Source organism: Bubalus bubalis, chromosome 6 (genome assembly GCF_019923935.1).
Source record: "Bubalus bubalis isolate 160015118507 breed Murrah chromosome 6, NDDB_SH_1, whole genome shotgun sequence".
Classification (NCBI taxonomy): domain Eukaryota; kingdom Metazoa; phylum Chordata; class Mammalia; order Artiodactyla; family Bovidae; genus Bubalus; species Bubalus bubalis.
The window spans coordinates 99,160,928-99,186,975 of NC_059162.1; the positions used below are offsets into that span (position 1 = coordinate 99,160,928).

The window sequence follows — 26,048 nt, forward strand, 5'->3', positions numbered from 1 at the left end:
TTCCAGGTATAAGGACTTGTCAAGGACAAGCCCAGGTGTGTCTCTGGGGAGTACAGTAGTTTAGTTTGGCTGGAGTTCACGGTAGGTGTCAGGAAGCAGAAGAAAACAAGACCTCAGAAACAGCTGGCATCTTGAAAAGAATTCAGCTTTTGGGCACATCTCTTAATGATTCTCAGCTTCAGTTTCTTCGTCTGTAAAATAGGGATGAAACCTGCCTTATGTGCTATGAATCAGATAGCGTCCTGCATATAGAAACGCTCAGTGAAGACACGCTGCTGCTGTGATTAACAGCTGATGAAAGGGCCTTCGATGCTGAAGGACGACGACTCCAGCGTGTGCCTAAAGAATTTAAAAGGCAACAGGCACGGTGGGGACCAGCAGGTCTGAGCAGCTTTCAAGAGGAGACGGCGTGCAAGGGATGCTGGTCGCGGGCTCCGGGAGAAGGCGGGCGCTAAAGCGGCAGAATACGCGAGGCGGGGGCGGGGGCCCAGGCAGGAGCAGCGAATCCCCTGCCCCCTACCCGGCCTTTCCCCGGCGCCCGGAACATTGAGAGCGCGGAACCTCGTTGCCGAATCGCCGGCGCGGCGGACCCGGAGGACGATGGAGGGGGCGCGCGGGCCGCGGGCTGAGGTCCACGCGCTCGGGGAGGGGGAGGAGGAGGCGGAGAAAGTGGGAACGGCCATGGCTGCCGTGGTGGCGGCGGCGGGTGGCGCGGGCCCGGCCGTCTTGCAGGTGGCCGGCCTCTACCGCGGCTTATGCGCAGTGCGCAGCCGCGCCCTGGGCCTGGGGCTCGTGTCAGCCGCGCAGCTGCGCGTGTTCCCGGTGCGCCGCAGCTCGGGCCGGCCCGCCGGGGGAGCCGACGGCAGCGGCGTCGGCGACGAGCTCGAGGCCAACCCCTTCTACGACCGCTACCGCGACAAGATCCAGCAGTTGCGCAGGTGCGGGCCCGGCCGGCGGCGGGCGGGGAGGAGGGGCGGCGCGCGGCCCGCTCTTCTGGTGTATCTGTATCTGGCGCTCTCGGTCCTTCCAGCAGCCCTGCCAGAGGACCTCTTTTTCTGTCCCCACCCTAAGATCACACAGCTAGTGTGAAAGCCGGGAGTCTCTATTCCAGCTGTCTTTTTTTTTTTTTTTTTCTTCTGCTTTAGTTCTCAAAACGCTAAGGTCGACTCTTAGGACAGCCCTTAAGGGGCAAGCACCCCGGGAGACCTGTCCTCATTATCGAAATGGGAAAATAGAGCTCTGCAGAGAAGGGACTTGACTTGCTCAAGATCAAATACTGAGTCAGCTGAAGCTTGACCTAGAACTCGGGGTCCCAGGCTTCTAACTAAGGACCCTAACTACAAGGAAAGTAGATTGGGAAGGGAGAAGGACATCAAAAAGTAATAGTGTGGCAGTTAGTTCTCAGTTGGACCCTCATTAGGGTGAGGAACTGAGGATCAGAGAGTTAGAGGCCTGCCAAAGGTCACGCAAGCTGGTTGGGATTTGTCTGACTTGGAATCCCAGGTTCCTAAAACTACCCTCCACCTTCTAGAGAGAAGGTCCTGGACATTAGAGGTAGATATAAGGGGGCATAGTGGAGCCAAAGAGTTCAACTGGAAGAGCTGAAGGAGATCAAAAGTGAAAATTGAAGGGACTTGGGAGAGAACCCGGCAGGGTGGGCAGGCAGTTGTCTTAGGAGGGAAAACCTAAGACTGCTCCGATAATTTCTCTGAATTCTATCATTTCTGCTTCCACAGCCTTAATGTACTGCATCATCTTCACGTAGAGTATTGCAGTCATCCTCTGACTAGTCTTCCCCTCTTCCAGTCTTGGACCTGTCTACCCGCAGTCCACGTCACTACTACTATAGTGATCTTTCTTTGAAAGAATAACAGAATAAATGAATATTTTTGCTTTCCTTCAACAGTATTTAGATATACCCAAGTGTTTGTCTTTTTCAAAATCTCTTCTTGAGCTTCATTCCCCTTCAGTCTTTTCTCACTGATCGCTTTCACAGACAAGCATCTCAGAAGAGTGGTCTGCATATACTCTCGAGTGCTTCACAGGTCCTGTTCATTCTTATTCATGAACAAATGAATGACTGGTTTTACTTTCCTTCCTCACTCAATTGTTTCTGTCAGTATTTACACTACTGTTATCTCCTGAAGAGTGGCTTTCCAAGGCACCCCAGACTTTTGGATAATGTCCATATCCTTAGTGTTCCATACAAGGCCTTCCTAGCTTTTATCTCTTGCCAAACCTTCCTTTGAGCTCTGTGGCCTAGCAGAAAGGAATAAAGGACTGGTGTTTGGAGGCAGATGTTCCAGGTAAGGGGAGCAGCAGCATAAACAAAGGAACAGCGGCATAACACCACTTCAACCATTTGTGAATATTTGAGCAGATTTTCATCATAATACCTGTAGCACTCTAATGTACATATTTACTTGTCTTTCTGCCCTACTAGGTAGTACAGTCCTTGACGTAGGTACTCTTTCTTATGTATTTCTGTATCTCTAGAACCAACCCAGCAAGTTAACCAACAGGCAAGAGACAAGAAGTCAAGTTTGTTGAATGAGTGAAAGGGAGACAGGAAGGGATAAGTCCTAAAAGAAGTTGAGTGAGAGGGAAGGGAAACCTATGTGCCTACAAAAAGAAAAAGGAAGCATGAAGTAGAGGGAAAGGGAGGTATGAAATGAAAGCAGGACCAAAAGAAAGAGTCAGTAGAACCCGTGCCAGACTAAGGAAACGGGCAAGATAGAGCATAGGCATGAGGCCCAGGACCAAACAGGTAGTGTCTCTCCTGAGACATTTTAGAAGGAATTATAGTCCTGATTGGCTAGTGCTGGAGCACGCTCACTAAACCCAGGTTCTTGGAGCACCAGCCACAAGTTCATTGTGAGCCAAGGGCAGGACAAGCCTGTGTGCCCTGCTGACCCCACTCTAGTCTAGCCCCTGGGTTTTTGCATCACATTACACTGGTGAGCTCGGAGAAGGCAATGGCACCCCACTCCAGTACTTTTGCCTAGAAAATCCCATGGACGGAGGAGCCTAGTAGGCTGCAGTCCATGGGATTGCGAAGAGTTGGACACGACTGAGCAACTTCACTTTCACTTTTCACTTTCATGCATTGGAGAAGGAAATGACAACCCATTCCAGTGTTCTTGCCTGGAGAATCCCAGGGACAGGGAGGCCTGGTGGGCTGCCGTCTATGGGGTCGCACCGAGTTGGACACGACTTAAGCGACTTAGCAGTAGCACACTGGTGAGCTACAGGATTTCATCTAGCTTTAGGCCCAAGGTAGGTAGGACATGCACAAACAAGCATGTCCAGAAAGCAGGTCCACAGAAGGGAAAGATTTACAAATCACGTATGTGAAGAGGGGCTGAAAAAAAGCGAAGAATTTTAACCTAGAGAAGAAAAACTTAAGAGGTGACATAAGAGCAATTTTCATGTACTCATAAAAAAACTAGATTCCTGGCAGGGTGAAAGATACAGAGGGGTAGACGGAGACCTGGAATGTTTTCATCATAAAAGATGCCCAGGGTGGAGTACACGACAGGGCTCTGCTGCCTAGGCGACCCCTCATCCACTCCAGCCACTCACTGGCAACACTGACCTAGGCCCTGGTCAGGCAGATGCCACACCCTACCAGCTGGGGCCCCTGATGCAACTCTTCATCGAGAAGGAGTTGGCCCCCCCGGAGGGGAGGAAGATCTGCCAGAATACATGGCAGTGAAGGCAGTGGTGTTCGAAGTCACCTCCAGAAAGGAGTTGTACGGAGAAGGAGCACTCAGCGGTGTCTTGACCAAGAAGAACTCCACCACAGGGGTGACCAGCTTGTCTTTAGATCCTGCAGACCTCACCCATGACACTATAGGCCTCATGGCCCAGGAGCTGGAGCCCCTATATGACATTTTCACCAGAGTGTACACAGCCTGAAGAATTCTTAACAAATGGCAGCCCCAACCTGAACTTCAGGCCTGAAGACCAGCCCCATTTTGACACAAAGGACAAATTCTGATGTTCCATCAACATGTTCTTTGGAGAGGATCAGGGGAAACTCGGGTGCTAAATCTGTAGACTAGGCTGCCTGAAGCCTCTGGATCACAGAGCTCTGAATGGAGATTTGCCCTAGTAGGGGAGGGAAGGAAGATGGCTGAGAATTAGCTGTGTTCTAGTAAAAGCTTGACAGTGGGATTCCTGTCTGAGGAGGTGACTGAGAAAGATGCCCACAAAGTACCTTTCCCATCTTGAAGATTCAGATTCCAAGTACCTGAGAGACCAAGCCCAGTGGCAACCTAGGGAATATCCTGCAGGAGAAAAATGTTACACAGGCTCCATGAGGATTAAAAATAATTGAATAAGTGGATTTCTTTGTCCACTTTCTTGATTTGTAGGTCTGGGCTCAGGGTAATTAAATTAAGACAAATGATATCTGTGCCCCATCTCTGAAAGTGAAACATGGTGTTTTGTTGTCTCAAAATCCAGAAAGGCCCAGGTGGTTTAACCTTTTGTTTACCTTTGATCAGGTCTGACCCAGCTGCTTTTGAGTCCAGACTGGAGAAGCGCAGTGAGTTTAGGAAGCAGCCAGTGGGGCACTCCAAGCAAGGTGACTTTATTAAATGTGTGGAACAGAAGGTAAGACCTGCCCCTTTGGGTGCTATTGGTGCACCAATACTCTGCACCACCATGCCTGACCCTTATCCTGGGAATGGACTCATTGAGGGGTCAACTGGATAAACTGAACTCACTCTATCTTTACTCAGCTCAGTCTCCATCTGTAAATGGTATTCTGCTCTTTTTGGCAAGGTATTAGAGTCATGGTGGAGATATAAGGAGATGAAAAAGATAATCTCTGCTTCCAAGGGGTATAGTCGAGTGATCAAGGCAAGATACACATGACAGCAGCTGTGGGAATTAGGGAGGAAAAGGTGCTTAATGCATATTAGCTTTTATTATCCTTAAATAAGAATTAGAGCTGGGGAAAAGCATCTTGAAAGCTGTGTACAAGCAACACTACCTGTTTGCAGGTTCTGCATCCACAGATTTCAACCAACAGAGGATAGACTCAACCAACAGAGGATAGAAAATATTCAAGGGCAGGGTGGGGAACTCTAGAAAGTTCCAGAAAGCAGAACTCCAGTTTGCCACTTGCAGGCAGCTATTTACTTAGTGTTTATTGTATTTATAACTATTTATATAGAGTTTGCGTTGTAGTAGGTATTATAAGAAATCTGCTGCTGCTGCTAAGTCATGTCAGTCGTGTCCGACTCTGTGCGACCCCACAGACGGAAGCCCACCAGGCTCCCCTGTCCCTGGGATTCTCCAGGCAAGAACACTGGAGTGGGTTGCCATTTCCTTCTCCAATGCATGAAAGTGAAAAGTGAAAGTGAAGTCGCTCAGTCATGTCCGACCCTCAGCGACCCCATGGACTGCAGCCTTCCAGGCTCCTCTGTCCATGGGATTTTCCAGACAAGAGTACTGGAGTGGGGTGCCATCGCCTTCTCCGTATAAGTAATCTAGAGATGATTTAAAATGTATGGGAAGATGTGCATAGCTTATAAGCAAATACTATACCATTTTATACAAGACAATTGAGCACCTACATATTCTGGTGTCTTCGGGGGTCCTGGAACCAATCCCTGACTGATACTAAAGGACACTTGTATAGGAAAATTAATCTAATGCAGTGCTTCCACACTTTTTGACCATGACCCACAGTAAAAAAATTTTACATTGCAATTCTTTACACATATTTGTATATGATTATAACTGAAACAAAATTTTTACAAAACAATACTTACTTTTATTGCATGCAATGCACTCTTAATATTATTTTCATCTTTTAAAAAACCCTTGGCCACAGTCTACTAAATTTATTTCATAACCTACAATTTGAAAAATACTAATCTAGGCTGGTGCACAGAACAAATCCAAGTGGGAGAGACCAAAGCCAGGGAGAATATATCTAAATGTGGGCTGCATGGGCCTGAAATAAGGTAGTTACAATGGAAAATTGGGGTTCTACATTGTAAAAGGATAGGTGTTTCTTTTACTTGGAAAATAACTTTTTGCCTTACTTGCTCAGTTGTGAATGAATCTTTGAGGCCCCATAGACTATAGCCTGCCAGGCTCCTCTGTCCATGGAATTTTCCAGGCAAGAATACTGGAGTGGGTTGCCATTTCCTATTCCAAGAGATCTTCCTGACCCAGAGTTCAAACCCTTGTAAGTCTTGCATCTCCTACATTGGCAGGTGGATTCTTTACCACCGGCGCCACTTGTGAAGCACCCTTTTTTTCCTTGGTATCCCAAATTTTAAGAGTTCATTCAGTTTTAATGATTGGTTGAGTTAATTAGAATCAGAATAGTTAATGGATTAATCATTACAAGGTTGAGGAGCAAATTCAACCTCTTATGACAAATCTAGTTTACAACTTTGAACAAACAACTCTACTACAAATATTTTGTCTAATGTAATTTCCTAAAACACTTATAGTGTCAAGATTACAAGTTAATAGCTATTGGAAATATTACTGTGTTATAAACTTTCAATATTATATGGGAAAGCTTTTTGCCCCCTTTTGAAATAAGACTTAGAAATTCACCTTTATGATGACAAGAGCAGAATAAAGATTTAATTTAAATTATGGCAATTCTTAAGTAAATATTCACTTACTGCCTTTCTTATCTTGCTGGAGGAAGGTTAATAACTAATGGCTCTATTTCTAAAGCCATTCTATTTCTTTGAATCATTGGTTCCCTACTACATAACACCAAACATCCCCTTTTTGTAATAAATTGTATTTAATTTATTATTCTATTCTCTCTATTCTACCCTGAAATGAAATGTAGACAGTAGAACCTACCTACCCATATAATGTCAGGGGGGAAAAAAATAATGCCTTAATTTTAATAAAGTTTTTTTTTTTTTTTTAATACAGATAATAGTATGTAAGTTCTTAGGCACAACTGTGCTATGAGACCTAATGCAGTCATCAGGTACTTTTACCTCTATGTAAAATCGCCATAAATACTTAATGCAGCAAATGCCAACTGGTACGAGGTGTTATGTTGGTAAATTATAAAAACTCCCAAACAGTAACAGTATTGTTATCAGTGACTCTCATGAGATTCCACAATGTATTGGTACAATCTTCTCTTAAGTTACATATAGCTGCATTTCTGAAAAATTCAATATTAAAACTGTTTAAAAAAAGGAAGAGGAAGGGATGGATGGAGGAAGAAAAGGAGAAAGGTAGGTCTGGCTAGACATTGAAAAGTTAGATAAGGGAAAAAATTCTTCATTATGTAGAACTCATCTGCAGAATTGCGGTTCATTTGTCACTACTGCCCCTCCAATATAAATGCAGGTGTAACCATCCAGTCAATTATTGTGATAACAAAAAAACAACAACAACAAAAGTCCCCATAGATTTGTACTCTATGTACAATATGTACTCTATTTGTACTCAGATCTACTCCCCATCTGTAGTAGAGATGCTTTAAATGTTTCTTTAATTGCTCTTGAAACTTTGGCCCATAGGGTGTATCTGGTAGGTTTTTCTATACCAGGCTTTTGTCTAGTTTGTACGTACTGGTTCTACAGACATTGTTTATGAAAGATTTGAATTCATTAAAGCACAGAGTAATGAAAAGCACAGTTTAGTGCAGAAAGTATGTTTCAGTTTCAGATTCCCAGGTGTGGATTATGCTCTCTGAAAGATAGTCATGAACTGAGAAATTGAATGGAAGACTCAGAATAACCCATCTCTACTATCAGAAACAACTCCAGATAGGATATCCTGCTGTGGCCTTTATCTGAGAGTGGTTAGGAGAGAAAATAATCACTTTCAGTTTTTCTTGGCTTTTTGTGAGGGGGAGTCTAATTTGAGGGTGGGAATACATTATAATTTGGATTACTGGAAAAGACTCGATAGTCTACTGAGGATGCCTGCCTTCAGAAGTGCTGTTACAGATAAGAAGCAGCTTGGAAAAGACAGCATTCCATTTCTCATCTCCTCTGTGGCTCACTGGGAAGTGGAGCACAGGAAACCTAAGCAGGCTTGTTCTGGGAAGGAGTCCCTCATCCAGGGATTGAATGGATTCTCAGTAGGTGGTGTTTACTAACAAAGAGGTTTCTCATCTCTGCATCTCAGAATCATTCAAAAGTTGTCTCACAAACAATAACTCTTAGGATACTTACTATATAGAGTGGAGAGAAGTGAGTTCTTAGGTGCAACATTACTAAATGAGGTATTGGCAGCTCACCTAGAGAGGGTGGTCTTTTAGAGTAATATCCTGTCCCATCCTGTATTTCAGACACTGGGGAAACAGCCTGTGAGCAGAGGATTCACTAAGGACAAGGTAGGTTTCTAATTAAATAGCCAAGTCTGAAGTCATGTGGAACACCTATAACAAGAGACTGCATATTTGAACGTATGTACTGTGGTTCAGTGTTTTTGTGCTTTTCTAACTGTGGAGATTAGAAATATTTTTATGAATTTTTGTTATGACTTTGTTACGGTTTTATTATGACTACTACATAGTGTGGGTCCTGGAGTGCTAGAGGAAATGTAGTGATACCTTTCCTGTCTATAGGAAATAGTTAAAAAAAAATCAAATAAATACATGTTTACTCTGTCATTTAACTTGCAAATAAGGAACCATTTCTGATAGAATAGCAGTTAAATTAAAGGTAACAACTGAACTTTCTTCTTACCAGCTGCAAGCTGCAGTGCTCATGAATGAGTGAAACTTTTGGGAAATCCCTGCATATACTCCCTGAAAATAGAACTGTGAAACCTACCTGACCCTGGTGGCTGCCTTCTCTGAGCTTGTGGGTTTTTAATACTCATTCTCCACTTACTGAAGATCTGCTTTACTGTCCTAACATGATGCTTCCTATAAGGCTTACACATACAGTTAAGTTGTTTTATTTTTTCAATTGTAGGTGTTAATTGCTTTTTATTTTTTTCCTTGCAGACTCTCAGTTCAATCTTCAACATTGAGATGGTGAAAGACAAAACTGCAGAAGAAATAAAACAGGTAATGAATGAAAATGAATTGGCATACTTTCTGAAAATATGTGCTTTGTGAACCAAATCTGAAAGTAGAAATGAACATACATTTCCTGATACCTCTTCCTAGCCAAAATGAAAGGCAATCATTGAAAGCAAAAGTGATGAATTACATGAAAAATAGTGCATAAGAAAACTTGGTTAAACTCCTATATGTCTAATCAGCTCACATTTCCCCTTTCTTTTTTCATTCCTGTTGTCCACATCTTATTTAAAACCATCCCTGCTGTCTCCCCCAGTGACTGTATTACCTTTCTAAATAGGTTTCCCTATTCTTATTTCTCTTCCTCCCCTACCCCTGTCATATCCTCCCTCATTCAATCCCCCTGAAGTTCTGCTCATAGTGTATTGCTGAAGAACAGACTCTAGAACCAGGCTGCCAGTTTTAAGTCCAGGCTCTGCCACTTACTGGCAGATTGACTTTGATAAGTTAGTTAACCTTTCTGGGTCTCAGATTCCCTATCTGTAAAATGGACATAATAATAGTACTTACTTCATGGAGTCAAACAAGTTAATATTTACAAAGTACTTGCAGCAGTGCCTGGCACAGAATAAATGCTATATTTTTGCCTTTAAATAAAAGAATAAAAATAAATCTTATGAAGTAACCTGCTCTCAAAAATTCAGTGACTTCCCATGTTCCTTTGTTTGACATTCAGAGTCCTCCATTATTTTAGGACCTTCTGCAGGAAGCCTTCTGGACACCTTCCATCAAAGCACTCGTGATCTGTTCACTTGTCTGGTCATTCCATATACCTTGATTTGCATTGCTACTTACATTTGCATGTCTGATTCTTTTTTCTATAATCAGAATATAATAAGCTATTTATTGGCATTCCTTACAGTTCCATAATTGTATTTTAGGTAGATTGAGAGAATCAGTAATAAAAGTAGTATACTGTGTGTCAGGTGCTGCACTTAGTGCTTTATATGCACTATTTCATTATATTCTTATAACCCCCTTATAAAGTAAGTAAGCAGGGAACTCTGCTCAATATTTTGTAACAACCTAAATGGGAAAATAACTTGAAAAAGAATAAGTATATGTGTAACTGAATCACTTTGCTGTACACCTGAAACTAACACAGCATTGCTAATCAGCTATATTCCAATATAAATAAGAAGCTAAGAAAAGAAAAAATCCATAAAATTTTTTTAAAAACTAAAAAAATAAAATAAGGTACTATTATTCCCAATTTACAACTGAGGAAATTAACTTAAAGAGATAAAGTAACTTACTTAGTGATAGAACTAGGATTCAAACCCATGTCTGTTTGAGTCTGCATCATATTCCCTTACAAGAAGTTGGGCCAGTTGCTATGGGTGTCCTTGGGTACTGTATCATTCATTTCAGCAAGCATTTATTAAATATCAGCCTCTGTGCCAGATACAGAAATAAATGAGGGACCCCTCCTCTCAAGGAATTTCAGCCTAGTGAAAAGACAGACACAAAAATAAAAAGAGAACAGCACAGGGTTCTAGCTTCTGCTAATTTAGGCTTAATACAGAGTCTCCAGGAAACTTCAAACTGCCTTTGGGAAGAAGTGCCAATAGAAAGTGGACACCAAGTATGTCCTTTAGGAGAGAGAGAGAAGCCAGGCCCAGGAAGCCTGACCATTACATGACAAATATCATTCCGACCTATATTTTTAGATACAAATTTGTGTTCATTAAAATAATTTTGAGTGGCCAAGCTCAACTATGTTAGGAAATATCTATCAGTCTCTTAAATTCAGTGTTGATTCATAAACTGTCTGCTAATATAAATTAAATGAAAATAAGCAGGACATGCTGTCCTTAAAATGAGGAGGCAGTATTTTGACATAAAAAAAAGAAAGTCATAGCAATCTTAGGCTGCATTAATAAGGTGATTTGCCCAGGTCCTAGGAGGTAATATTCCTTCTGTGCTCTGTGATGGTGAGATCTCACTTTATGATTAGTGTCTTCAGTTGCCCCCATCCCATGTTCTTGGGGATGTTGACAAAGCAGGGCAGCTCTAAAGGAAGGTGACCCATTCTTTAGCACCAGCTCACTTAGATATCACATTGGCTCTGATGCCTTCCCTAACTTCTGTGCCTTTGCTAATGCTTGTCATTCTCTGCTTAGAATGTCTCTTATCATCTCTCCTACCTGTCTGTCTTCCCAGACTCCCCATTCATCTGGCTAACTCCTGATCATTCTTCAGGACATAGTTCAAGTGTCCCTTCCTTTGGTACTTGTACCCTAAATCGGGTTAAGTGCCTCTTTGTTGCCTTCAGAGCACATTGGCTATGGTTTGCATTGTAATTCTGTTGTGCTGAGTACAAACATTATTTCAAATAATGTTTCAAATTATTTTTTCAATAATATTGAAATTATTATTTCAAATAATTATTTCAAATTCACAATAATCCCATGAGGTTCGTGTTATTGCTATTTTATCAATGATTATATTTGTTGTTATTTAGTTATTTTCAGTAGTTTGCCCAAAGTAGCATAGCCAACAAATGACAGGAGCTGGGATTTGCACCCATATCTGCCTGACCTTGAGACTTGGGTTCTCTGAGAGGGCCCACAGTTGGCTGGGCGTTGAGGGTTTGGGGAGAGAGAATATGGAAAAAAGAATGTGTCTGTTATACACAAAGCACGTCTTAGAAGAAATGATTAACAAGGTCATAGAATCTGTTTCTCTGACAGAAATTTGCTACTGAGAGTTACAGTTTAATCATCTAGAAGAGTAGATGCTATTAAATCTTTTTTGTAGTCATGTACAAGTAATAAAAGTATTACGTTGGATTTTCTTCCCTGTTATCAAATAACATATTACTCTGAGCAATGAAAGCTGTCACTGCTTCTTGGTGCAGGTTGAAAAGATGACCGATGGGTCACAGACACTCTCTTTTTTGTACAGATTTGGCAGCAGTATTTTGCAGCAAAAGATACAGTCTACGCAGTTATTCCTGTAAGTAGTTTGGAAGGGAAAATGAAAGTGTTACAGCACGAGGGTCAGGGCTCTAACCTTAGTAGGCAGTTGCTTTTACTGTTCCTGGGTTTATTGCCTCTTGAGAACCTACATTTATAGCTCTGAGGGTTTTTATTATGCCCTGAGCACCAAAGATTGGGAGCTCCATATGGTATATTTATGGCTCTTGTTTTTCCTCTTTCTGGTTTAGAAATGTCTCTTTGAGTCAAGTCTCTGACAAGGGAGCATGGTATAAGTTTACGTTGCTGAGCAATTTCCAAGTGTCTTTTATTTCTTTTTCGTGTTTTCCAATCAAGCTGTTGGAATTTAGGACAGGTCCTCAAGCATACCTTCCTTCCCTTCCTGTCTATAAGTGACCTATCCCTGAGCTGACTTGGAGCTTCCCAAGCTTTTGAGGCATCTCCCTCCTCAAAATTGCTGCCTTGGAGATAGTCACGGGCCACTGCTTGACTGTTGAAGATCTGTGACTTGGAAGGAAGGCTGCTGACTTCTGGTTTAGTGTCCTGCCGCCTTCTACCAGAAGAAAGCATTTAATGTTCTAGGTTATCAGCTAGTTCATTAATTGTTCTTCTCTGAAGAGGAAGTAGCTTTAGATTAAGTTTGTATCAAGTACACAAATATATACCTAGCTTACACATGTTAAGTTTAAGAAGGAAAATATACAGATGGAAAAATAAAACCAGGCCTTTTGGTTGTTGTTGAGAGTATTGCTATCTTTTTTTCTCTTCCTCTTTTACATATATACCCTTTCCTTTCATGAGTTCAACAGCCAAAAGAATCTGTGCTTTTCGTGTTATTTTAAATCTCTAATACTGACTCATTGTTTGAGCAGGCCTTCTTAACTCTCCCTCATACAGACTCGGTGACTTATTGTCTCTGACACTTGGCAGAGTCCCCTGAAGAGTTTAGAGCATTTGGAGTATCCACTCCTCACACATAATTCTGATACTGAATAAGAAAGCGTACATCTGGCTTTTCCTCTCTGTTGTAAGAGGGGTTTGTAAATAATGCAACTTGAGATTGTTTTAGTTGTATTTTAGTTCTGGAGTTGAGTCTTGGTGACTTTAAATGTGCTTATGGCTTTTTTTCTTTTCTAGTCTTTGAATTTTATTCTTTTCTAACCCTACAGAAAGAAAAGTTTGATTTGATTTGGAACCGGGCTCAGTCCTGCCCAACAGTAAGTTTCTGATGACCATATGAGGATTGCTTCTCAGTGCTGCCAGACAAGGATGTTTTCTGACCATTCTCTTCATGCTCCACGCTGTCATACATTTTATAGTCGTTTAACAAAGGTGCTTACATGTTGATTGTACTGATAAATGAGAGTCTTAACCTTAACCCTAACTAACCTTGAGGGTTTGCCCAATAAGTCTGTGGCTGTTTAGCTCTCTGAAACATCTCAGCCCTTTCTGATTTGGATCTTAATCTATTAATAAAAGTGGAAAAAAAGAATATAAGTGAATGTTGGAAGCAACACCTGAGACCTTAATCTTTTCAATTTCCTCTAAGTTTCTCTTCTCTTGGCAGTTTCTTTTCAGTTTTGGCCATGCTATTTTGATTATATATGTCTGAAAGGAATTATGAAATTGTTGCTGGACTAGTGAGCTGCCAGAAGACAAGAGAAAAGGAATAGGTGAGGTGGGTCAGCTGACTTGGTGTCTGTACTGATTTCTGAGATTCTCAAAAAATGCTTCTAAACATTGCTGAGAGAAAATAAAAAACATCTAAGTAAATGGAGAGATATACTGTGTTTGATGACTCAGTATTGTTGGCATTTCTCTCCAAATTGATCTCTAGATAAACTACAATCCAAATCAAAATCTTTATAAGCTTTTTTTTTTTTTTAAGAAATTGACACACACACAAAATTGACAAGTCGATTTAAAAAAGTCGTTTGGATATCCAAAGGATCTAGAGTAGCAAAACAGTTTTAAAGAAAAAGAGAAAAGTACATTACCTGATTTCAAGACTGTGATTTCATAAAACTACAGTAATGAAGACAGTGGAGTAATAACATAAAAACAGACACATAGATCAGTGGAACAGAGTAGACAATTCAGAAATAAACCAATATATGCATGGTCAGTTGTTTTTCTGCAAAGGTGCCTACCTTTCCCAATTACCTTATTGGGAAAACAATAATCTTTTCAACACATGCCCAACAAATTGTGCAAAAAAATTTGACTATCCATACACACACAAAAAATGAACCCTTACCTCACACAGTATACAAAAATTAACTCAAGATCTAGGAAAAAATCTTACGTTGAATATTAGTCACAGTAGCCAAAGGGTACAAGTAACCCAAGAGTCCACTGATAGATGAATGGATAAATAAAATGTGGTATATACATGTAGCAGAACATTATTCAGCCTTATAAAGGAAGGAAATTCTGACAAATGCCACAGCATTCATGAACCTTAAAGACGTAATGTGAAGTGAAATAAGCCAGTCACAAAAGGACAAATACTGTATGATTCCACTTATGTGAGGTACCTGAGATAGAATGCAAATTAAAACCACAATGAGGGCTTCCCTGCTGGCTCAGTGACGAAGAGTCAATCTGCCAATGCAGGGGACACAGGTTTGATCCCTGGTCCAGGAAGATCCCTGGGCTACAGGATAACTAAACCCCTGCGCCACAACTACTGAGCTTGTGCTCTGGAGCCTGGGAGCCACAACTACTGAGCCCACCTGCCACAACTGCTGAAAGCTGTGTGCCCTAGAGCCCATGCTCGGCAACAAGAGAAGCCTGCAGATCGCAACTAGAGAGTAGCCCCCACTCCCTGCAACTTGAGAAAGCCTACGCAGCAGGGAAGACCCAGCACAGCCAAAAATTAATTAATTAATTAAAAAACCACAGTGAGATACCACTAAGATGACTAAAATTAAAAAGACTGACAATACCAAGTGTTGGTGAGGATATGAAACAACTAGAACTCTAATATATTGCTGATAATAGTATAAAATGGTGCAACCACTTTAGAAAGCAGTCTGGCAGTTTCTTTGTGAGTTAAGCATGACCTGCCACACTACCCAGCCATTCTACTCCTACATATTTTCCCAAAGGAACTGAAAGCATACCTCCATTCAGTGACTTACACACATGTACAGGCTGTTCATGGCAACTTTATTTGTAATAACAGAGGCTGAAGATACCCAAATCTACCACAGGTGAAAGAGTAAAGAAACTGTGTACAAAGAAGTATAGATTCTCTGGTTCCATTTATGTGAAATTCTGGAAAGCCTGACCAGTAGTGAAAGAAACCAAGTCAGTGGTTGCTTAGGAACAGTTGGAGAGAGGGAGGGATGAATTACAAATGGATTTTGAGGCATGATAGATACCTTCATTATGTTGATTGTGGTAATCCTGTTGACTGTGGTTTCACAGTATACATATGTCAAAGCTATTTTAATTGTACACTTTAAATATGTGCAACTTACACCTCAAATATACCTCAAGAAAGCTTTAAAACATTTTTTTCTCCATTAGGTAGGCACTACGGTTATCTCATCTAATATTAGTAATAACAAAATGGAGCCTTAGTGGTTGGCAGTAAGGAGACAATTCCATGACTAATGTGTATGACACTGATTATACTTTGTTTTGTTCTGGCATCCCCATCACCCCTCCCCAGTTCATCTTGAGCATGAAATTAATCATTCAGTGATTAGAACCATACTTCAGTATCAGCCTCAGATAGTAGAATATGAAGTGATTATTATAATTGTAGCAAAAATTAATTCAGCAACATGAGGAAGTTTAGAAATTGAAAAGGACCAAGAAGTTCATCAAAAGAAGGATGGGTAAAATTGTGGTAAATATCTATTGTCAATTTCCATATAATAGTGAAAACAATGAATTAGTAATATTTATTAACATCAGTAAATCTCAGAAGTATGATATGAAGTAAAAAAAGCAAGTAGCAAAAGTATACATATAGTTTGGTAAGATTTAAGTTTTTAAACACGCAAACAGTACTCTTTCTTGTTTATGGATGTATACTTACACACTAAAAGTATAAAAACCTGGAAGGGAATGACAGGTTAGCAAATGCGGGTTAGCTGTCATTGTAGAATGGAATTAGAATGGGTTTACATAGAGAGCTTCAGTGAATCTCTCATACTTTCTTTCTTAGGTGGGTTGGGAAGTGTAAGAGTGTTATATTATCACATATGAATTTCAAAATACAACAGAAGTTTTAAAAACCAAATGTTGAAGAAATGGAGTGAAGGACACAGGTGGTTGGGCATAGAGCAAGCGGTTTTATTTATCCACCTGTCTCCTTGTGTATTCATTTCCCACAGTTTCTCTGTGCACTACCAAGAAGGGAAGGTTATGAGTTTTTTGTCGGGCAATGGACAGGTACTGAACTCCACTTCACTGCACTTATAAATATTCAGGTAGGTGTCCTATGTTCATCTCTGATGAAAGAAGCCTCCTCTTTGGGACTACGAGCCCTTGCTAAGGCTTTAAGACACAGAATATATACTAACTGCCAGCAGCATTTGCTGTAGCATTGATGAATTGTCATACTTCGTTGGGCTAGCTTTTTAGGCCCCACCCAATACCTATGAGTTATAACCTTAAGGGAGGTTCTGTGTCTTAACATGTGTTTTATTAGCCAGCTCAGCACTGTCTAAGGTGCTGGATGCATATTTTTCATTTCATAGATGTTATTTTGTTTGCTTCCATCCTTCCTTCTTTTTTCTTCGTTTTATTCCCAAATGCTAGATTAAGAAGTTTGATCCAAAGCATTTGAAGCTTTTAAAATAAAAGTATTTTAAGTGAGGTAATCACTAGGATTGTCAGTCTTTATTTGTAGGCCAGATCTGGCAAAAACAAGAATGGATTATAACAGCTTTGCAGTTGGGATGAAGGGAGCACACAACAGAATGAGAATTTTCTTATGATTTTATCCCTTGTGATTGTATCCAAAAATTGTATCATGTTTATTTTTTTAAAAAAGAAAGAAAAGGAAAAAAAAAAGAATAGCAAGCTTAGAGCAGTTCACACTGCTAATAAGTCGTAGAGCTAGGTTTGCTTGACTCCATGTTATTGATTCCAAAGTCTGTGAACTTAACCATTAGGCTGTTGTGTTGGAAACTATGCTAGGACTACCCTCCTGAAGCTCATATACAGGTATAGGAAAAAGATCCAGAAACATAATTATGATCAAAATGATAGTGTATCTATAGAAATATGTTCGGGAGAATTGAGAGGCTACACTATTACTAAGAGAGCCCTAGCAGTAATTAGGTATTGATAATTAAAAGGACTTTTTCTGAAATCTTAAAGATGAAACCCAGAGATCCTTTGAATGTATGGTTGTTTCCTCCTACACTATATGAGGGCTTAGGCTTTGAACCCAGCCTCTCTTCTTAGTCTGAACTGAGGTCTGGTAACCACTGCCCTGTCCATTCTTCATGAAATTATGATTCCAATTCTTCTTTTCCCCCCTTTTGCCCACCCAGATTATATTTTAAAACTGCACATTACAAATCTGGCGCATGTGCAAACTCTCCAGCTGTTTGCTACAGCTTAAAAGAGCTCAGTCTTCAGAGCCAGCCAAGGGGAGTAGATTTCAACTGTGAAATGCACTAGTCCATAAAAGTGGCAATTACACAGGCATATTGCTTTCTTAGAACTTGATTTGGTAGCTGCTCGTGTCGTTTTGTTTTTAAATATATGGCCATGATGAAGGATTCACTGCCTGCTGTAAACATTTTCTGGGAAAAAAGCCAAACCTTTTTCAATTGAAGACACAAATAACACTGTGCAAACTGTCAGTTTTGCTGTGACTTGGCAAACCTGACCATCCCCACGTACCAATCCTCCAACTCACTAGCCACCCAAGGGACTGTTAAGAGCCAGAATTTCCTCCAGACTGTCTATTGCGGTGAAATTGCAGTTTTGTTGTGGTGGTACCTTATTGAGTCTTGATAAGTGTTCCTCCTTACAGACCCGAGGGGAAGCTGCGGCCAGCCAGCTGATTTTATATCACTACCCTGAACTTAAGGAAGAAAAGGGCATAGTGCTGATGACAGCAGAAATGGATTCCACATTTCTGGTAAGAATCAACTTTTACCTTTTTGCATGTATCTGGTGGCCCTGAAGATATTCTTCTGCCAAACCTCATGAGAAGTAAAATTCCAAAGACAAACGTAAGAAACATACTTGTTTCTTACTTAAATTGACAGTAATTTTGTCTTACTCAAGCTCTTCCAAATTGAAGTTAGTACAGATTCTCATTCATTTATTCACAATTTGAAAGTCTAAAAGCTCTGACCACAAAATTTTTTCATAACTCCTTTGGTCACCAAACCTTATCTGATTTGAACTTATCTGATAGCTATATCTTCATTGTAACTTCACTTTGATGTGAGGCCACTGATAGTCCTTATTAATCCTACTAGGTGTGGAATATTCATGCGTTTTACAAGGGAAATATTAATGGATTATGAGTGTTATGTAATACAGTTATATGGTATCTGCATTTGTTATCTTTCTAAAATCCAATAATTCTAACTCTAAAGCACAGCTGGCCCATGGAGTTTCAGGTAAGAGGCTCTGGACAAATAAATGGCTTCTTAAGTGTACAAAAGAGTTCAAAGTTGAGAACAGCTCTTAATCTTTTCTCTTTCTCCACACTGTTCACATGTACAGCTTTCATCATGCATAGTGTTTTTCCTTCCTCTTTTCCCATTTCCTGGGATAGAGCATTGACCATGCGCCTGTAGGTAGTGGTGTCTGTTGTGTATGTTCTCTGTATATCCAGGACCAGGAGCAGTTTTATGATGGCTGTTCAGCCTGTTTGTCTAGTCCTTGCTCGTTTCAGTCTCATTTATCCAGCAGTGTTTAAGTTCAGGATGTCCTCAAGATAGTGGGCCCTTTAGTGCCTTTTCCTCCTGAGGTTCTTGATTATAACACCCACTGATTTTTCCTCTCTCTTTTACCAGCTGCATACAAGGAAGGGAAAAGTGATGGCACGCAGCTAGTATCACATAGCAATAGTAAGCCCCAAGTCTAGGGCGTAATTGAGAGTCTCCTTCACTGTCTGTTAGTCCTGTCTATTATCAGTCTCATTTCTCCCATTCTTCCTTCTACTCATCACACTCACCTGGAAGTCACCCAAAATCCTATCCAGAAGAATGGAGTTGCCATTAATCAGACAGACAAGACTGCGGGCAGAACAGGTTTGGGAGGAAGATCAGGAACTGAATTTTGGACACATTAAGTTTGAGGTGCCTATTAGATAATCCAAGTAATAGGCAGTTAGGCATATGAGTTTGAAGTTCAGAGGAGAGGTCCAAGCTGGAGAGATGAAGATGGGAGTTGTCAGCATACAGATTGCTATTTACAACCATGAGACTGAAATCACCAAGGAAGTTATTGAAGGTAGAAAAGAGAAGAGGTCTTAGAACTGAGCCCTGGAGCATGAGGAAGCATCAGCAAAGATGATGAAAAAGAAAGAGCCAGTGAGGTAGGAGGAAAACTAAGATGGTAGAATCCCCTGGAGGCTAAGATAAAATGTTTCTGGGAATAGGGGTGCTGAGCCAGCAGCTCACATACTGGTAGGGCAAGTGAGATGAGGACTGAGAATCTATTAGAAGTCACTGGGGACCTCCATGGGGGCAGTTTCAAAGGGATAGGACGACAGCGTATTTGGAGTACATTTAGGAAAGGTTGGGAAGAGAAATTAGAAAAAGTAAGCATAAATTTGTCTTTGAAGGAGTGTTTCTGAGAAAAAAGGAAAGAATGGGGTGTAAGAAGTGGGGATGAGAGTGGGTTTTTTGTTTTGTTTTAAACGAGAGCCTTGTATGTATATGCTGATGGAAAGGTCGGGTAACGAGGAAAATATTGAAAATGCAGGAGAAAGAGAGTTGTTTAAGTGGTGTTTCGAATGGGTAAATCTTGGGAATGAGGGGTTAATCTTTGCTAGAAATGTAGCAAGAGAGAAGCCAGGATATAAAGACACATTCAGCTAAGTGGATAGAGGTAATGGTAGCTTGTAAGATGTTCTCTCCAGATTGCTTAGTGAAAAGAAAAATTATTAGCTGAGAGTGGGGATGGAAGAATAGATGTTGGATATTTGAGTAGAAAAGAGGAAGTATGAAATTTTTGTCTAGAACATGAAGTGAGAATGTGTTCTATATCTTTAAGTAGTTGGAAGAAACAAAAACTAAAATAATATTTCATGGCCTGTGAAAATTATATGAAGTTCAAATTTCAATGTGTATAAATACAATTTTATTGGAACACAGCCATGCTTATCTTTACATGTTATCTATGGCTGTGTTACATCTAGAACAGAGAGCTGAGTAGCTGCAACAAGAGACTGTAGGGCCGTAAAACCCAAAACATTAATGGTCTCTCCCTTTCCAGAAGGTGTTTGCCGACGTGTGATCTAGGGAAAAGGAAGAGAGAATGTCTGTGCAGGAATGACAAGCGCAGAGATAAAGGAGTGCGAGTTGGATTTACCTAGGGTTATGGTTTAGCCAAGTGATGTGATGAAGTAAGACAGGGACCGGGAAGTTAAAGTTGAATGCAAAGAAATGACTGTAATTATTGACAATGGATGCAAGTTGGGTAAAGAGAGAAGTGGAAACATAAGAAAGATGAAGAGACAGTAAGAACTGTGAGTCCTGCTTGAGGTAAAAGGTGTTTTTTGTTTTGTTTGTTTTTTTACTTGCAAAATTTTTATTGCTGTATTTAGTTGATCTGTTCTCTTTTTTTAATTTATTGAAGTATAGGTATTTTACAGTGTTGTGTAGTTGAAGGATTTTTGAAGTTGAGAGTGAGTGTTAAATATAGGAAATAGTAGACAAAGTGTGAATTTTGAAATTGAGACTTGGAGGGGATGTAGTTACCAATAATGATAAAATGTAAAACTTGACCACAGACAGGAGTGAGTGACACAGAGATGGTTTTGTATTTTCTGATCTTCAACAAACCATAACATCTAACCATATTAGATGTGGACTCTAGAGGTCAGAGGAGAGACTGTTTCTGCTTTAGCATTTATACCACCTCTAGTGGTCTCAAACATGGTTCCCATAATTATTAAATTTGCTTCCTAGTCTTATAACATTCAACAGCATACTAGACAACATACATTTGCCTTGTATAAATCAACCTGTGAGTTTCCAGTGTAGTACAGAATTAGACATGCTAAAATTTAGTGTAGAGATACATGATTCAGAGATGGGAAACCTAGAAATGTAGTATAAATATATGATTCCCTGCATACTCATGCATACATTTATATTTTGGGCATTGTGTTTCCAAATACAGTAAAGCAAATAGATAGAAATACATGGAACCTATAGGTTTCTTCTAAACTGATTCATTTTAATGATGAAAATTTAGTATAGTATTTAAAAACCTTATTTGGTTCCACATGTGTGTCAGCAGATGATTTCATTGAAATGTAGTAAGTGCTAGGATAAAGACATGCACAGCTTTGGAGGGATCAGGGGGAGTGTCCCTGACCCAGAAGAAGGAAGAAATGATACCTGAACTGAACCTCAAAGATTAGCAGGAGTTTAATAGTATAAAGTGGGGAGGGCAAAGGGGGAGGGGAATGTTCCAGACAGTGGGAATGGAATACAGAAAAGCTAGGAAGCACAAAATGACTTGGGATATACAGTTTGCTGTCACTGATATATTAAAAAAGGGAATTTGGTGGATTATGTTCAGAAGATTGACTTTATCCTGTGAGCACAGAAAGATGAGGAGTTGACCCATAGAGAGTTGGATTTTGAGACCATTAACCTTAAGTATTTGCTTCCTAAACATTTTTTAGTTCTAGCCTGGTCAGTGTGATCATTTAAAATGCAGTTGCAGTAGTCTGGGCAAGAGGTGGTAAAGACCTTACCCAGAGCAGAGTAGGGAAGGAGAGAGAATGACCTCTGAAACGTATAGGGAATAAAATGGGCAAGGCTTGGTACTTTGATTGTAGCCATTAAGATTGAAAGAGAGGAAGGAATCAGGTCTGTTAATATACCTCCTTGTTGAGCAGCATAGGGAATTAATATGTTTATCTTCTTGGGTCTTGGAAGGGGAAGAGACTACTGTTTCATGTTGAGAATTAAGGGAATAAAAGACAAGGGGCAAATGAGTTGGCAGCGGCTGGGGTGCAGGAGAGCTTTCCGTAATCCTCCATGAGAGACATTTCTCCATGTCTTAACTCTCTTCCCCTCATTCTAGTGGTCTTCAAACAAGTGGTCAGAGTCCTTTATCCACACAAAATCTTATGTAAAACACCAGGATATAACAGCTGAAAGAGAGTGAAGGGACTGAGGTGCCTCCACAGAGCCCTAGGACTCTGCAGCTTGAACAGCACTGTTCTAGGGTGAACACAACTGAAATTACCCTTACCTCCACCATCCTCAGCCTCAAATAAAAGTTAACTGTCACAGTCCCTACAGCTCAGAGCCTCAGAGTGGTGACATCTGCCTCAGATTATGCACTTGCTTAAGAAATGGTTTGTCCTTGACATGTTTGAATTTAAAAGGTAAAAATGATGAGGTAGAGTTATCGACCTTAATTATTTTGCCCCACCAGAAATAGTATCAGGGTGACGTGGAGGGAGTACCAGCCTGGGAGTCCAGAGATCTAGTCCTTGCTCTGCCACTTACGTGCCACGTGACCTTGAGTCCATCCTTGACCCTCATCTGCTTTGGTTTCCTGGTCCATTAAATGAGGACTGGATGATCTCTAAGGCCCCTTCCTGGTCTAAAATTCTATTAATTTGAAATAGCCAGCGATTTGGAAAATGGCTTTTGATTGAAGATTCAGTCTCAGAGATGAGTGCCTGCTTATGCGAAATGACCTGCAACCCATGGGAGGGAATGGAGGTGAAGCAGCCTGTGGTATTTATAAACCCATTTTCATCACTCTGTGGCTAAACATAGCACACTTTTGACAGTTTTAGTAGGAATTTTCCATTATTATTTGGGGTTGGATTTTGGCTGTGTGAACATTATAATGTTGAATAAATGCCTCTGATCAGCTAGCACTAGAGAATGTATAGGAAGCAAAGTAAGAGTTTTTGGGAATTCTTTTGTAAGATTTCAAGAGTGTAGCCTGTATCTTGATCCCACTTCTGTTACAGAGTGGTCAGGTCACCATTTTTCCTGCTCCTGAGCTTTAGAGAAGGTGGCCTCTCCTTCTTTCCTGAGGCTTTGCTGGGGATTAGTTAGAAATGACTGCATAGCAAATTACTACTCTAAAACTATGTGACATAAAACAATAAATATTTATTACCTCACGGTTTCTTTGTATCAGGAGTTCAGGAGCAGCATAGCTGAGTGGTTCTGGCTCAGACTCTCATGAAGTTGCTGTCAAGATACTGGAAGGGGCTGCTGGCATTTGAAGGTTGATTGGGCTTGACGATCCACCTCACCCCACTTGCATGGCAGTTTGCAGGAGACCTCATTTCCTTGCCACATTGACTTCTCCGTAGGCTACTTGAATGTCCTCATGACATGGAAACTGATTTTCTCCAAAGCAAGTGGTTTGAGATAGCAAGACAGCAACCATGATGTCTCCTGTGACTGAATACCAGAAGTCATTTTTCATCATTCTACTTTAGTCCATTTGTTAGAAAGCAAGTCACTAAGTGTAACCATCACTCAAGGAAAGAGAAACAAGGCTCTATCACAGGGAAGAAAAAGTGTCATGGGGAATTCCTTGGTGGTCCAGTGGTTAGGACTCCATGCTGTCACTGCTGATGGCCTGGATTCATTCCCTGCTTGGGGAACTAATCCCACAAGTTGTGTGGCCCAAGAGAAAAAAAAGGATGTCATAGACTTTGTGGACAATTTGTTAAACTGCAGCTGGCTTTGACACCATTTATTTAACTGAGGTGGTGTGAGGAATAGGTTTTATTCAAGAGTATGTGTAGTTAGTCAAAACCTTAGTACCAACTCACAAACTTAGTTCTTAGAGCTGGAGAGCTGGTTAACTATTGCTGTCTTTTTCCCCCTTGAGGTATACTTAACAGTTACTAAGGAACTGAAAGAAGACGGAATCTTTTTTTTTAAAGAGGGAAATTTTTAACATCTGCATTAATTTATCAGCAAGCATTCATCAGATTTCACTATATGCAGGGATGTAAAACAGGCTCATACTGTGAGGAATTCACATAAGGGTAGACAGACAAAAAAGAAGAGGAGACAAAGGTAAGATAAAATATACTATGATGCATACAATGCTAGAGGAAGAGGAGACTAATTTGGGTACACAGAAAAGGGGCACCTCACCAAGACTTGGGATGTCAGGGAGTCAGGAAGCTTTCTGGAAGCAGTGACTCCTGGGCGAGGGCCCCACCTGCCGCAGGCCTTAGACACAGAGCTATGTGGCCCTGTGCTGGAAGGGACCTCACTGTTCTTTCTACCTTTCAGAATGTTGCTGAGGCACAGTGCATGGCCAACCAAGTGCAGCTCTTCTATGCCACTGATCGAAAAGAGACCTACGGGTTAGTAGAGACCTTTAACTTCAGACCGAATGAGTTCAAGTATATGTCTGTCATCGCTGAGTTGGAGCAAAGCGGACTTGGAGCCGAACTGAAATGTTCTCAGAACCAGAATAAGACTTAGGGATGTCAGGTTGGCTTACAGAGTTTTCTGCTCAGCCCTGGATAGTACTGAGCCTACCCACCCCTTGAACTCTTGGAGGCTTGGTATCTATAATGAGCTGTCTCTAAGGAATCGTCCTGTGTGCTTATTGCAAGAAGTAACGTGGAGGTGAGCCCTGTTACTTGATATTCAGGAACAAAGATACCCAAACATTCTGATAACTGTCTCCCAGCGTACTTGAAGTTTCTTTTTCAAGTGTTTGAGGTCACATCCAGAGACAATCAGGGATCCACAAGATGGTTGACTTAATTATATGCACTGTAAGAGTATATTTGTTCTCTGGCCATTTTGACTGCACAGCTCCTAATAATTAATTCCTCACCTTTATAAACTGTGACAGGTTAATAAGCTTGAAGACCTGCTGTAGTTAGACATGGTCTTTGCATACTCTTCCCACTTGGCTAGCCAAAGGCATAACCCAGTTAGACCCTCGAACAACCACATATTGCCATCAGGATTAAGAGTCTATCTAGATGCTCCCAGAATTGCTGTTAGTGTAGCTGATTTGGAGTATCAGCAGATTTCAGGTATATTAAAAGTACAGGTACAGTGCCTGCTGCCTGCATATTTTTAAACCATAATTTGTGACACCTGCATCTCTAACTATTCTGCCTTTTGGAAGCTGTGTATTTGGAGGGGCTGAATTGGTGCAGTATAAATAAATCAACTATTTTGTAAACAAAGGATCAATCCAGATTTGCTTTTTGTTTTTTAAACAACTCTAAACCATGCCAGTATTATATTAATAGAAAAGGTAGGTGGAAGCAAATGTACCCTATTGTGTGTGTGGGAAAATGTAGCAATAAAATAAAGTCTGGCTTATAATCTTTGTTACACTAAATAGTGAAATCTAAGCTGTGTGCTGTCCATTGTGTCTGTACTGTGGGCTGATCTCATCAAAACTCATCTTTGGACTCAGCAGTTGCTTAAAATAACAGGAAAAAAAAAAGAAGCTCTCCAGCACTGGAAACTCAGGTTTGGCTTATAGTGTCCCTGTGTGGCTCCAAGCTCAGTGATAGAAGAGGGTGGCAGTAACACACCGGGCTTCTGAACACGAGGCCTCAGAGCACCCCCTACCCCACCATTGTCGTCAGCCACCTTTATTATAACGTCTTTCCTTTTCTTCATCTAACATGTTCCACTTGGCTGCTCCTGCCTATGGTCTGGCGAACAACGCTGAGCATGGTGTGTGGGAATATAACCAGGATTTGCAATTTGTGTGTTTCATTTATTACTGGAGACTTTTTATAGGTTGAATTCGTCCCCAGGTCCTTTAAATGGGATTGGACTTCCCATTATTTTCTGAGCTGTGTTTCTTTTGTTGTACTTCTGAATCTGTGTGTAGAAAGAGAGAGCGTTTGTTTAACCTGGAAAAATTACTGGTCT

General features: G+C 40.8%; 1 protein-coding gene across 4 annotated transcripts; it reads left to right on the forward strand.

The window, feature by feature from the left end:
- Window positions 1-436: 436 nt before the first annotated feature.
- ATPAF1 (ATP synthase mitochondrial F1 complex assembly factor 1) lies at window positions 437-25,516 on the forward strand. Of its 4 annotated transcripts, XM_006052515.4 has the most exons (9): window positions 465-938; window positions 4,509-4,617; window positions 8,300-8,344; window positions 8,963-9,025; window positions 11,948-11,998; window positions 13,149-13,196; window positions 16,329-16,424; window positions 17,984-18,091; window positions 24,429-25,516. In XM_006052515.4, the coding sequence occupies exons 1-9, from the start codon at window positions 601-603 to the stop codon at window positions 24,621-24,623; spliced, it is 1,053 nt and encodes a 350-aa protein (XP_006052577.3). In that variant the 5' UTR covers window positions 465-600; the 3' UTR covers window positions 24,624-25,516. The 4 variants fall into 4 exon arrangements, with proteins under 4 accessions (XP_025144589.2, XP_044800985.1, XP_025144588.2 ...); XM_044945050.2 differs by lacking the exon at window positions 16,329-16,424 and having other exon boundaries at window positions 445-938; XM_025288803.3 differs by lacking the exon at window positions 11,948-11,998 and having other exon boundaries at window positions 447-938.
- The last annotated feature ends 532 nt before the right edge of the window (window positions 25,517-26,048 follow it).